General features: G+C 41.3%; 1 protein-coding gene across 1 annotated transcript in view; it reads right to left on the reverse strand.

Moving 5' to 3' along the window:
• Positions 1–15,598, reverse strand: part of PRDM5 (PR/SET domain 5) — a 492,849-nt gene that overhangs the window by 368,753 nt on the left and 108,498 nt on the right. Inside the window, exon 4 of the mRNA XM_053703603.1 lies at positions 2,821–3,001. Within this exon, the coding sequence (XP_053559578.1) occupies positions 2,821–3,001 (181 nt within the window). The remainder of the gene's footprint in view (positions 1–2,820; positions 3,002–15,598) is intronic.

A 15,598-nucleotide genomic window follows, 5' to 3' on the forward strand; every position in this document is an offset into this window, starting at 1 on the left:
AGCACTAAACTCCACCCACTCCAAAAAGTTAATTACAGTCCTTAACCCAAACCCTAAACTCCACCCAGTGCCTAACTCTAGCCCTAATGCCAGCCCTAAACTTATACTTAGCAATAACTTTCACACACTCCTAATGCTAACGCTAATCCCAGTCCTTAACCCAAATCCTAAACTGCACCCAGTGCCTAAATCTAGCCCTTATGCCAGCCCTAAACCTACACCTAGCACTAACCTTCACACACTTCCAAACGCTAATGCTAATCCCAGTCCTTAACCCAAACCCTATCTCTAAACAGCACTCAGTGTCTAACTCTCGCCCTAATGCCAGTCCCTAAACTTACACCTAGCACTAACCTTCACCTACTCCCAAAAGCTAATGCTGATTCCTGTCCTTAACTCAAACCCTAGCCCTGAAACTGCACCCAGTGCCTAACTCTAGCTCTTATACCAGCCCTAAACCTACACCTCCACGCACTCCCTAATACTAATGCTAATCCCATTCCTTAACTCAAACTCTAGCCCTAAACGGCACCCAGTGCCTAACTCTAGCCCTGACAGTCCTTAAACCTACACCTATCACTAGACTCCACCCACTCCCTAATGCTAAAGCAAATCCCAGTCTTTAACCCTAAACCCTAACTCTAAAATATGCCCTATCCCTAACGCTAAAGCAAATCCCATTCCTTAACTCTAGCGCTAAACTACAACCAAACCCTAATGCTAAAATTAATCTCAGTCTTTAACCCTAAACCCTAACTATAAAATACACCCAATCAATAATGCTAAAGCTAATCCCATTCCTTAACCCTAGCTCTAAAATACACCCAATCCCCAACGCTAAAGCTAATCATAGTCTTTAACCCTAAACCATAGCCCTAAACTGCACCCAATGCTGATCTCTAACCCTAGTGCCAGTCCTTAAACCTAAACCTAGCACTAACCTCCACCCACTCACTAATACTAATGCTAATCCCAGTACTAAACCCATATCATAGCCCTAAACTACACCATATCCTAATCTCTAGCCCTAATGTCAGTCCTTAAACATAAACCTAACACTAAACTCCATCCACTCCCTAATAGTAATGCTAATCAAAGTATTTAACCCAAACTCTAGCCCTGTCTTCTACCCAATCCCTAATGATAAAGCTAATCTCAGCCCTTAACACCAGGTGAAACTCAAAAAATTGGAATATCGTGCAAAAGTTCATTTATTTCACTAATGCAACCTAAAAGGTGAAACTAATATATGAGATTACATGCAAAGCAAGATAGTTCAAGCCGTGATTTGTCATAATTGTGATGATTATGGCTTACAGCTCATGAAAACCCCAAATCCACAATCTCAGAAAATTAGATTATTGTGAAAAGGTGCAATATTCTAGGCTCAAATTGTCCCACTCTAATCAGCAACTTAAGCCATAATACATGCAAATGGTTCCTGAGCCTTTAAATGGTCTCTCAGTCTGGTTCAGTAGGAATCACAATCATGGTAAAGACTGCTGACCTGACAGTTGTGCAGAAAACCATCATTGAAATCCTCCATAAGGCCTCAAAAGGTAATTGCAAAATAAATTGGATGTTCCCAAAGTGCTGTATCAAAGCACATTAATAGAAAGTTATGTGGAAGGAAAAAGTGTGGAAGAAAAAGGTGCACAAGCAGCAGGGATGACCGCAGCCTTGATGAGGATTGTCAGGAAAAGGCCATTCAAAAGTGTTAGGGACTTTCACAAGGAGTGGACTGAGGCTGGAATCAGTTCATCAAGAACCACCACACACAGACGGATCCTGGACATGGGCTTCAAATGTCGTATTCCGCTTGTCAAGCCACTCCTGAACAATAAACAACGTCAGAAGCGTCTTACCTGGGCTAAAGAAAAACAGATCTGGTCTGTTGCTCAGTGGTCCAAAGTCCTCTTTTCTGATGAGAGCAAATTTTGCATCTCATTTGGAAACCAAGGACCCAGAGTATGGAGGAAGAATGGAGAGGCACACACTGCAAGATGCTTGAAGTCCAGTGTGAAGTTTCCACAGTCTGTGTTGATTTGGGGAGCCATGTCATCTGCTGGTGTTGGTCCACTGTGCTTCATTAAGTCTAGGGTCAACGCAGCCGTCTACCAGGAGATTTTGGAGCACTTCATGCTTCCTTCCGCAGACAAACTCTATGGGGATGCTGACTTCATTTTCCAGAAGGACTTGGCACCTGCCCACACTGCCAAAAGCACCAAAACCTGGTTCAATGACCGTGGGATTACTCTGCTTGATTGGCTAGCAAACTCGCCTGACCTGAACCCCATAGAGAATCTATGGGGCATTGCCAAAAGAAAGATGAGGACATGAGACAGAACAATGCAGAAGAGCTGAAGGCCGCTATTGAAGCATCCTGGTCTTCCATAACACCTCAGCAGTGCCACAGGCTGATAGCTTCCATGCCACGCCACATTGAGGCAGTAATTGCTGCAAAAGGGGCCCAAACCAAGTACTGAGTACATACAGTATGCATGCTTATACTTTTCAGAGGTCCGATATTGTTCTATGTACAATCCTTGTTTTATTGATTGCATGTAATATTCTAATTTTCTGAGATTGTGGATTTGGGGTTTTCATGAGCTGTAAGCCATATTCATCACAATTATGACAAATCACGGCTTGAACTATCTTGTTTTGCATGTAATGAGTCTATCTCATATATTAGTTTCACCATTTAGGTTTCATTAGTGAAATAAATGAACTTTTGCACGATATTCTAATTTTTCGAGTTTCACCTGTACGTACAATATCATGGACACAATAGTAAGATTGTAATCGTTCCCTTTTTACCTTTAACCCCAGGTTGCTGGGCTTCTTTTGTGCTTTCATCTTCCTCCTTGCTAACTACATTATTAGTTACATCTGCATTTTCTTCTTCAGCTTCCTCCATATCACTATCTAGGTAACCAATAAGCAGTTCTGTATCTGTTTCAATGTCATCAATAGCGAGATAGAAAATGTTCTCTCCTTCCTAAATGTTAGAAGAAAATGTAAATTAGTACAAATAAGAAGCTGAAGAAACAATAACAGTGGTAAATGTGTTACATCATTTGCAAATACACATTTAATTGCATTAACAAGTAATCATGACCTATGGTTTAACGTGCCTTTACTTAACTAATTAATGAAGAAAACACATTTTTTACGACTTGGCTGCCCCCTAATTTGGATATAAATAACTTTTGACATAAATTTGCCAAGCTGTTATAATATTTTCACTACAGTTATATGAGATACAAAAATAATTAATAAACATTGATAATAGAAGTTGTTTAAAATTGAATGCTCTAATTTCCAAAATGAGTTTTTTTTGAGTTTCATATCCCTTTAAGGTTATATGTATTGTAAATAAAATTATCTTTAAGGGCATAATACCAACTAGGCTGAATTTCAGTCCTACACACCTGTCTTTCTGTATGGTACTGGGCTATGATGGCTTTTTTAATTGTGATAATAAAGTTAGACATTTTGGGTTAGATTACAAATTGAGCGAAAAATATAGCTTCTGCAAAAGCGATAGTTGAGCTCAACTTAGTAATAACAGCACACGCAAATGTGCACTGGCATTACAAATGAGGTGCAATGCAAGCACAACCTCTCTTTCGCATTGCACGGAAGCTATGCATTGAAGAGAGAGCGCTTCCATAGACTCCAATAGGAGCCTCGTTCTCACACCGTCAGACACGGCATGACAGCTAGCGCAGCGAATGGGGTAAGTCGCACAGCGATGGCCAGCAAATATAAATATATATGTACTAGGAGATAAGCATGCCCAGTGGGCAGTTTATTTAAAAAAAAATACACACCCCAAAACTAATTTTACAAAAAATAAAAAAAATTAAATTACAGAAAAAAATAAACAAAGCTATCCAAAATAAAAAATAAACTAAAACCCCTATAAAAATAAAAAATCCCCCCCAAAATAAAAACACCCCCTAATCTAATACTAAATTACCAATAATAGGGCTTTTGTAGGGCATTACCCTAAGTTAAACAGCTCTTTTACCTAAAAAAATTACCAATTACCCCCTAACAGTAAAACAACCCACCCCCCAAAATAAAAAAAATAAGTTTAAAAAAAATAAGCTACCCATTGCCCCTGAACGGGCATTTGTATGGGCATTGCCCTTAAAAGGGCAATCAGCTCTTTTACAGACCAAAAAACCCTAATCTAAAAAAAAAAAAAGCCACCCCCAAAAATAATAAAAATAAAACATAAGAGTAAGCCCCAAATAGTTATTCACCGTTCCTGAAGTCCGGTGGTGAAGGTCTTCTTCCAGTTGGCCCCATCATCTTTTATCTCCATCCAGAGCGAAGACGGCACGGAGGTGCGGAGAGGTCTTCCCCGATGCGCAGATTCAGAGAGGCGGTCCTCAGCGGTGTGGAGGCTCCTTTTCATCTGATCTCTGTCATACACTAAAAATTGAATAGAAGGTACAGCATTCAAATTGGGGTACCTTGCATTCCTATTGGCTGAAATTGTGAAACTAGCCAATAGGATTAGAGCTACTGAAATCCTATTGGCTGTTCAAATCAGCCAATAAGATTTCAGTAGCTCTCATCCTATTGGCTGATTTCAAAATTTCAGCCAATAGGAATGCCAGGTACTCCAATAAATATGGGGTACCTTGCATTCAATCTTCAGTGTGCGGCAGACGATCACATGAAGAGGAGCCTCCCCGCCGTTGAGGATTGACGCTATCGAAGACCGCCACTACGCATAGTAGAAGACTGCTCCGTGCTGCCTTCACTCCGGATGAAGATAGAAGATGATGGAGCAGCCTGGTAGAAGACCTTCACTGCCGGACTTCAGGAATGGTGAGTACCTATTTGGGGCTTAGTCTTAGGCTTTTATTTTTATTTTTTTGGGGTGGCTTTTTTTTTAGATTAGGGTTTTTGGGCTATAAAAGAGCTGAATGCCCTTTAAAGGACAATGTCCATACAAATGCCCCTTTAGGTTTATTAAGTGTTAGGTTTTTTTTTTATTTTGGGGGTTTGGTGGATTTTTACTGTTTGGGGGGGACTTAGTATTTTTTACATGTAAAAGAGCTGTTTAACTTAGAGCAATGCCCTACAAAAGGCCCTTTTAAGAGCTATTGGTAGTTTAGTTTAGATTAGGGGGTGTTTTTATTTTGGGGGGCTTTTTATTTTCCTAGGGATTAGGTTTAAATTTTTAATTTTAATCATTTTGTTTATTTGTTTATATTTTCTGTAATTTTAGACTTTTTTTATTTTTTGTAATTTTAGATTAATTTTTTGTAATTTAATGTTAGGTTTTATTTTTAAATTAATGTTAGGCTTTTTTATTTTAATTGAAACTTAGTATTTTTTTTATTTTATGTAATTGGGGTTAATTTAGGGGGTGTTAGGTTAGGGGGCTTAGTTATTAAATTAGTTATTTGCATTGTGGGGGATTGGCGGTTTAGGAGTTTATAGGTTAATTAGGTTTATTGTGATGTGGAGGTCTGGCGGTAAGGGGATAATAGGTTAATTAGGTTTATTGCAATGTGGGTTGTTGGCGGTTTAAGGGTTATTAGGTTAATTGGGTTTATTGCGATGTGGGGGTTGGCGGTTTAGGGGTTAATGGGTTTATTAGGTTTATTGCGATGTGGGGGTTGGCGGTTTAGGGTTAATACTTTAATTATGTTGTTTGTGTTGTTTAATTTGCAGATTAGGGGTTAATTACTTTATTATTTTGCGATGTGGAGGTTGGCGGTTTAGGTGTTTTTTTTACTATTTCTTGCGGGTGGTTAGGTTTTTTTGTTATTTTGTGCGGGCGGTTACGCATTTTTTTCACTAATATTTCGTGCGGTTACGTGTTTTTATTCTTAATCCTTTTTTTGCCTCCGCTGCATCCAGGTGGATTCCGAAAATGGCAGGATGGTGAAAGAATTCACCTGCATCCAGATGGATTATTTTAGCTGTGCGCACAGCCAACATTCTTTTGACTGCCTCGCGCAATCAACATTCTTTTGAGGATGCATGCACAACTGACGACGGCGACAAGCACATTAAAAACACAATTATAGTATAGATATGCTTGTGTGTGTGTATATATATATATATATATATATATATGTGTGTGTGTGTGTGTTAATATGTGTATATTCACAAATTAATCAATAAATATATAAGTATACAAGCATATACATATATATTTACTGGGAACACACAGTCCCCATAGACCACAATGTAACACCCCACACCCACCACATTTAATCCCATAAAACTGTTTCATGCCACATTTTTTTAATTAAAGATGCTATTTTTTTAAATTATAGAAAAAAACACTAAAGTTTGGAATCAATTGGGGCACTTTTTGAAAATTAACCAGAGGTCTGATCTTGTAATTGCTGATTATTTATTGCGCACCTGTAAACCGGCGAATTTGACCATTTACAAGGCTGCGATAAATTAGCACTCCCCTTGTAATATGGCCCTTTATCTTGGTAATCTTTGTTGAATCCATTGTAACTGCTACCTATTAAATTGAGTGACCAGGCCAGTACCCATAATAATATACTTTAAGATTCAATAAAATTAGAAATCTTTTGTTTAATATATCCCTCCCTCAGCACACTGTCTAGCCAGCCCTTTCCTCATCGCTAGCCTAATTAGGTCTTTTGTTCTTTTGTTCTTGGGCAAAATTGCTGCCATCAAGGTAATTTGACCAAAAATTATGTATATTTTCCAGAGTGCCCCATTTATCCCTGCGATAGTCTTTCCTACTTTCCCTACAAAAATGTTTAAAATCAATATATCAATATATCTGAGGGAATAAACAACAATGACATTGTAACATAACCCCTAACCCTTTGATATTACAGACCCTCACAGTCTAGGATGTTCCTTCACCAATATCCTTCCCTTACGCAATTCCATCACGGTGCATCACCATTAAACCCGTTATTAGACAACAAGGCCTATATTTACCATAAACTCATGAAATGGTTATATATTGATAGTATTATAACTCATGCCCCTATTGTACTAGTTCTTAGTTGTAATTCCCTTACAACATTTGCTGACATTTATTTACCTTTTCAATTACAACATTTCTTCTTATTTATCTAATCAGAAGAATATGGTAAGGCCACAAACGCACTTGCATCTACTATAAAATCTGGCTAGTCTGCCCAATCTCTCTCTTCCTATACTATTTCTTGGGAATCTGAATTTAACTTATCAATCTAAATGGACCAATGAAAAAATATATTTCAATAAAAGACGTCTCAATTCAGTTTTCTGCAATTGAAACAAATGTAAAATTATTAATTAGATGGTACCTCACTCCTTCTCATCTCCATTCTATCTATCCCTTGGTAGAAGAATGTTGGAGTGGGTGGGGCAGAGAGGGATCCCTTATTCACATCTGGTGGGATTGTGTGGTAGAAATCCCTATATTGTGTCCAGGCAGTCAATATAATAGAACAAACCCTTGGCTGCTCTTTTGATTTATTCCCATTCATTTTACTCTTGAACTATCCACTGACATTGACCTACAAATATAAGTTTCTTTATTCAACATCTTAGTGCTGCAGTATCTGTTGGCGCTCTACAAATAACTGATAATGATGATAATAATAATAACAATAATAATAATAATAATAATAATAAATCCTGTTGGAAGCAGACAGAATGTCCCTCCATCTTTGAATAAAAAAATCTGATAATGCACACTTGGGCTGGAGAAATGTTATTATGTTAAAGGTGGGTACCTGGATTTCATTTTAAATTTGGAGTTTTATTGAAATGAAACTTCACACTAGCTTTATTTTTAGCGGCTGACAGAAGCATCCTCACCACTGATATGTCCTTAATGTTAGTTTTTTACTGATTCTTACTATAGCTATCCTCTTGTTTTTTCTCACCTTTTGTGATATCTGACACCCTCTTCTGTAGTGTAGCGCTGCGAAATCTGTATAACCGATAATAATAATAATAATAGTGATGTATAGTGGTCCCAACCACTCTATACGTTGAAACTATTGCGTGCACTCTGCCCCTCCAATATCTCTCCATCATGCACTAGCTGGTCCAAGTAAACAGTGAAATGAAGATGGATTTCCGATTCACTGTTTACAACTACATAATTATTCTTTTAATTCATGTACCACTGCCAATGGACACACTGGCCCCAAGTTATCAAAGTCTGGCGGACCTGATCCGACAGTGCGAATCAGGTCCGCCAGACTTCGCTGAATATGGTGAGTAATACGCTCGCCGTATTCAGCATTGCACCAGCAGCTCACAAGAGCTGCTGGTGCAACGCCGCCCCCTGCAGACGGGGTGTCAATCAACCCGATCGTACTCGATCGGGTTGATTTCCGGCGATGTGTGTCTGCCTGCTCAGAGCAGGCGGACAGGTTATGGAGCAGCGGTCTTTGTGACCGCTGCTTCATAACTGCTGTTTCTGGTGAGCCTGCAGGCTCGACCAGAAATATGGGGCATCAAGCTCCTTTCGGAGCTTGATACATATGCCCCACTGTCTCCTTGGTTTAGGAAGCATTACATACATTTATCTTTACGAGCCGTGTGGCAACACTTATGATTGGATGAGCGGCCTCAATAAAAAAATAAAATAAAATAAAAAACACTGTTGAGGTGGACAGGCAAGGTACTCAAGAAATGTAAGCTTATTAAAATAAATAAAAATAATTAAGTTTTTTTTTTTAAAATAAAATAAAACAATGTCTGTTTAATAATAATTTTACATGATATTTAAAGCAATACTTGATCATTTACTATCACTTTGATATAAAATCAATAAAAATCTATATATAATTCACTCAAAAATACATTAAAATCAAATTAGAAATAGCAAATCACCATAACCTCCAAAGGGTCAGATTACGAGTGGAGCTCTAACGTTTGCGCGCAAATGATAAGGGGTTTACCGCTGGTGTAACGAGATTAAAGTAAACACGCTCCAGCGCAATCGCAATTTACACTCGAATGATTACCGTGTCCTCAAGAGCTCTGGTTAACTGTTTTGCAAAACTAAAAAGTGTCACAAAACACATCAAAAATACATTACCAATTACATTTACACTCATAATAACACCATCTAATACAAATTATATGAAAAATATATTGCACACAAAAGTTATAAAGGCTCAAAGATATGAGGTCTCAGATGTTAGAAAAAAAAGTCAGGAAAAGGGATATAAATTAGGCAGTTGGGTTGTATGCCATTAAGCTATGATTGCGGCTAAGGGCGAAACACGTAAGCTTTAATGGTTTTGTTGACTACTACTCAGCTCTCCATGCTGTGAATGTTTTATCTACTTTTCAATTAAAGTTATATTTTATTTAATGAGAGTCCGGCTCACAAACTCTTCATTCTTTGAAGGCAAAGGGATTTAACATAGACATACATACATACATATACATTTCTAAAGAGACATATATACACATATAAACACATAAATACATGTGGACACATATATAGACATACAGTTGTGCTCATAAGTTTACATACCCTGGCAGAATTTATGATTTCTTGGCCATTTTTCAGAGAATATGATAACACAAAAACTGTGCTTTCACTCATGGTTAGTGTTTGGCTGAAGCCATTTATTATAAATCAACTGTGTTTACTCTTTTTAAATCATAATGACAACAGGAACTACCCAAATGACCCTGATCAAAAGTTTACATACCCTGGTGATTTTGGCCTGATAACATTCACACAAGTTGACACATAGGGGTTTGAATGACTATTAAAGGTAACCATCCTCACCTGTGATCTGTGTTCTTGTAATTAGTGTGTGTGTATAAAAAGATCAATGAGTTTCTGGACTCCAGACAGACCCTTGCATCTTTCATCCAGTGCTGCACTGACGATTCTGGATTCTGAGTCATGAGGAAAGCAAAAGAATTGTCAAAGGATCTGTGGAAACAGGTAGTTAAACTGTATAAAACAGGAAAGGGATATAAAAAGATATCCAAAGAATTGAGAATGCAAATCAGCAGTGTTCAAACTCTAATAAAGAAGTGGAAAATGAGGGGTTCTATTGAAACCAAACCACGGTCAGGTAGACCAACTAAAATTTCAGCCACAACGGCCAGGAAATTTGTTTGGGATGCAAAGAAAAACCCACAAATAACTTCAGGTGAAATACAGGACATGTGGTGTGGCTGTTTCAAGATGCACAATAAGGAGGCACTTGGAGAAAGATGGGCTGCTTAGTTGAGTCGCCAGAAGAAAGCCATTACGATGCAAATGCCACAAAGTATCCTGCTTACAATACGCCAAACAGCACAGAGACAAGCCTCAAACCTTCTGGCAAAAAGTCATTTGGAGTGATGAGACCAAAATTGAGCTTTTTGGCCACAACCATAAACGCTATATTTGGAGAGGAGTCAACAAGGCCTATGATGAAAGGTACAGGTGGATCGCTGATGTTTTGGGGATGTGTAAGCTACAAAGGCACAGGAAATTTGGTCAGAATTGATGGCAAGATGAATGCAGTATGTTATCAAACAGAACGCCTCAATTTCCACTTCTTGATTAGAGTTTGAACACTGCTGATTTGCATTCTCAATTCCTTGGATATTTTTTTATATGCTGTTTTATACAGTTCAACTACCTTTTTCCCACAGATCCTTTGACAATTCTTTTTCTTTCCCCATGACTCAGGTGGTAAGAATCAGGGGCAGTGCAGAAGGTGCAGTGCCCAACAGATATTTATTTATTTTTTGTGATATCAACTATAGTATTTTAAAAGAGGTGTGTTGATAAGCTTGGGTCACTAGGTAGTACTTGCCCCTGGGCCAAAAGTTGCCAGTCCTCCCCTGTTATAGTAATAATAACTAAGGTGTATCTGAGAACCAAACCAAGTTGATGAGAGAAAAAACATAAATTATGCTTACCTGATCATTTTATTTCCATCGTGGGAAAGAGAGTCCACGGCTTCATTCATTACTTTTGGGAAATAAAAAACTGGCCACCAGGAGGAGGCAAATTCATTACTTTTGGGAAACATATACCCAAGCTTTAGAGGACACTGAATGAAACCGGGAGGGTAAAAAGGCGGACCCTAATCTGAGGGCACTACAGCCTGTAAAACCTTTCTCCCAAAAACAGCTTCCGCAGAAGCAAATACGTCAAATTTGTAAAACTTTGTAAAAGTGTGTAAGGAGGACCAGGTAGCTGTCTTACAAATCTGCTCCATAGAGGCCTCATTCTTGAAGGCCCAAGACGAAGCCACAGCTCTAGTTGAATGAGCCGTGATCCTCTGAGGAGGCTTATGTCCCGCTGTCTCATAGGCCAAGCGAATCAAGCTCTTCAACCAAAAGGACAAAGAAGTAGAAGAGGCCCTCTGCCCCTTACGCTTCCCGGAATACACCACAAAAAGAGATGTAGACTGTCTGAAATCCTTCGTAGCCTGTAGATAGAACTTTAAGGCCCGAACCACATCCAGATTATTAAGTAACCTCTCCTTAGAAGAAGAAGGGTTAGGACACAAAGAAGTAACAATTATTTCCTGATTGATGTTACGGTTAGACACCACCTTGGTAAGAAACCTCAAACCGGTGCGAAGAACAGCCTTATCCGCATGAAAGACCAGATTAGAAGACTTGAATTGCAAGGTAGCCAGCTCAGATACTCTGCATGCCGATGCAATGGCCAACAGAAAGAGAACCTTCCAGGACAGAATCTTAATGTCAATAGAATGCATAGGCCCAAATGGAACCTTTTGCAATACCTTAAGGACCAAGTTTAAGCTCCATGGGGGAGCAGACTGCCTAAAGACAGGTCTGATTCTAGACAGAGCCTGAACAAAAGATTGAATGTCAGGAAGCTCAGAGGGTCTCCTGTGCAACAAGACTGATAAAGTTGAAATCTGTCCCTTTAAGGAAGTAGCGGCAAGACCTTTCTCCCAACCTTCTTGGAGAAAATACAGAATCCTGGATACCTTCACCTTGTGCCAAGGATATCTGTGTTTCTCACACCAGGACAAGCAAGTCCTCCACACCTTATGGTAGATGCGACGAGTGACTGGCTTTCTTGCCTGAACTAGAGTGTCAATCACACTTTCAGAAAAACCTCTCTTGGCTAAGACTAAGCGTTCAATCTCCTCGCAGTCAGCCTCAGAGAAACGAGATTTTGAAGTTGAAAGGGACCCTGTTCCAGCAGATCCCCGGGATAGGGTTACCTCCATAGTGGAGAGGATAACATCTCCACCAGATCTGCAAACCAAGTCCTCTGCGGCCACGAAGGAGGAATCAGGATGGCCGAAGCTCGCTCCTGCTTGATGCGTGCCACTACACGAGATAGAAGTGGTAACGGTGAAAAATTTAAGCTAGGCTGAATCCCCAAGGCACCACTTGGGCATCTATCAGCTCTGGGATTCCTCGACCCGTATCGGGGTAGCTTGCAATTGAGTCTGGACGGCATGAGATCTATCTCCGGCGTTCCCCATCTGAGACAAATCTTCGCAAACACATCAGGGTGAAAAGACCATTCCCCGGATGGAAGGATTGCCTGCTGAGAAAGTCCACTTCCCAGTTGTGGATAGCTGAGAGCGAGCAGCTGTGGGACTCCGCCCCCTCTCCAAAATTTCGAGACACCTCCCTCATTGCTAGGGAGCTCCTCGTCCCCCCTGGTGGTTGATGTAAGCCACCGAGATAATGTTGTTGGTGTGGAATCTGATGAAGCTGAACAACCCCAAAGGAGGCCACGCCCTCAGAGCATTGTAGATTGCTTGAAGTTCCAGAATTTTGATCGGAAGAAGAGACTCCTCTCGAGTCCATTTTCCTTGTGCCATTCTGGCACCCCAAACAGCTTCCCATCCTGCCAGACTCGCATCCGTGGTCACAATCTCCCAGGACGGTCTCAGGAAAGATGCTCCAGACGGATCCACCAATATAGGGAGTCCCTGGTCCGAGCATCCATGGATATCCGCTGTGATGGATCTGAATGATCGCCATTGCACTGTCTCAACATGCACAATTGAAGAGGTCTGAGATGGAACCTGGAGAAAGGGATGACGTCTATGCTGGAAACCATGAGCCGGATCATCTCCATACACTTAGCCACCGAAGGGCTTGAGAAAGACTGAAGGGCAAGACAGGTGGGCACAATCTTCCTGCATCGTTGATCTGTGAGAAATATTTTCATGGACATAGAGTCTATTATCATGCCCAGGAACTCCACTCTGTTGCTGGGAATCAGGGAACTCTTTCCTGAGTTGATCTTCCAACCGTGAGACTGGAGCAATAAAAGAAGAGCCCTCGAACGATCCTCTGCAAGGCTGAACGACGGCGCCTGTACTAGGATGTCGTCCAAATAGGGCACCACAGCAATACCCCTGGATCTGGTTACTGCAAGAAGCGCCCCCAGAACCTTCGTGAAGACCCTCGGGGCCGTCACCAGGCCGAAGGGAAGGGCCACAAACTGGGAGTGTTGGTCCAGAAACGCAAATCTTAGGAACTTGAAGTGGTCCCTGTGAATTGGAACATGAAGGTAAGGATCCTTCAAGTCTATTGTCGTCATGAACTGCCCCTCTTAAACTCGGGGCAGAATAGATCCAATTGTTTCCATTTTGGACAATGGAACAGCCAGAAACTTGTTTAAACACTTTAGTTTCAGAATCGGGCGGAACATGCCCTCCTTCTTTGGAACCACAAAAAGATTTGAATAGTACCCTAGACCCCTTTCTGCTTGGAGTACTGGTACGATAACACCTAGAGAGGAGAGATCCCTTACAAATTCTAGAAAGGCCGCTCTCTTTTCCGGTCTTGTAGACAGGTTTGACAGGAGGAATCTGCCCCTGGGCGGATGAGTTATGAATCCTATCCTGTAACCCTGTGCAACAACCTCCAGAACCCAAGGGTCCTGAACGACCTGCAACCAGGCTTCGGAGAAGAGAGACAATCTTCCCCCGACTTGGTCCTGGGACCAGTCGGGGGCCGCCCCTTTATGCCGATTTTGTCTCAGTGGGCTTCTTGTTATGCTTGGACTTGTTCCAAGACTGAGCAGGCTTCCAAGTTCCCTTGGAATGATCAGCTTTCGCGGCGCGTTGCTGGCGCTGGGCCTTGTCCACACGAAAGTGACGAAAAGTAGATCCCTTAGGCTTAGCTTTCTTATCCTGTGGTAGGAAAACTCCCTTGCCTCCCGTAACCGTAGATATGATCGAATCCAATCCTAGACCAAACAGAATCTTTCCTTGAAAAGGCAGGGACAACAGCCTCGACTTAGAGGTCATTTCCGCAGACCAAGACTTTAGCCACAGAGCCCTGCGAGCTAAAACAGAGAATCCTGAAAGCTTTGTGTTCAGGCGAATAATTTGCATATTGTAGTCATAAATGAAAGAATTGGCGACCTTCAACACCTTAATCTTATCCTGTATCTCGTAGATGGAAGTCTCCCTCTCGACCATATCACACAGGGATTCACACCAATATGTTGCAGCTCTGGCAACCGCAGCTACAGCCGCTGTCGGTTGAAAAACAAACCCCGTATGTTGAAAAATTTTTCTTAACATGTTTTCCAACTTTTTATCCATGGGCTCTTTAAACGACGAACTATCCTCAAGAGGAATAGTCGTCCGCTTTGCGAGCATAGAGATGGTACCATCCACCTTAGGGACAGTCCCCCACAGCTCGAGCTGAGAGTCCGGAACGGGGAACAGTTTCTTAAGGGAAGAAGAAGGGGAAAAGGAAGAACCTGATCGCTCCCATTCATTCTTAATAATATTAGCCATCTTAACAGGAACCGGAAAGGTCTGAGGCACCACCCTGTCCTCGTATACCTTATCAAGCTTAGGAATTGAAGGTTGCTCCGGAAGCTTCGGTTCCAGGACCTCCAAAGTAGCAAGCATTTGCTTTAGTAAAAGCGCAAATTCTCCATCCTAAACCTAAAGTCAGGCTCCTCCGCAGCCGGAGGATGAGATGGCACGGACTCCGACCCAGAAGGAGCCTCCTCCAAAGAGTCGGAGTGGGTCTCGTCATCGTATAACGCCTCTGATATTTCCATAGGCGTAGACATCCCCTGGGCCAGGCCGCCATGATACGCCCTACGCTTGCGCTTAGCAGAACGTGGTAAGGAATGGATAACTTTCGATACTGCCGTTTGCAGTTGATCCGCAAAATCTGACGGCCAATGAATCTCTCCCGTAGGAGTAATGGTTGGACCCTGGGGCGCTGCATGTGCATTCGTAGATAAAAGCAGGGAACGCACCTTACGGGACGGGGAGCCCTCAGAGGTGGATGGCTCAGTAGTACTAGACATCCCCTTAGTTTTAGATGTCGCAACTTTATCAAGGCATGTGGAACATAGTTGAGCAGGCTGATCTACAAGAACCTCCTCACAATAAGCACAGGAATGAGACTTTGTTAAAGAGGGAGATCCCTCTAATGCGTCAAGAGTCCTCCATAGCTTGCGCTTTTATTATGGACTAGACTAGCTTAAAAAACAGGCACCTTTATACCTCCCATGGCCGGGGCACTCACCACCTCCTATGACCCGGACTACAGAAACCGCTTCATCTCCTATGCTGCTGATCAACAGAGGAATTGAAAACTCACACACGGTCACCTCGGATGCCTCGCAGGACCACAC

Source organism: Bombina bombina, chromosome 2, assembly GCF_027579735.1.
Source record: "Bombina bombina isolate aBomBom1 chromosome 2, aBomBom1.pri, whole genome shotgun sequence".
NCBI lineage: Eukaryota > Metazoa > Chordata > Amphibia > Anura > Bombinatoridae > Bombina > Bombina bombina.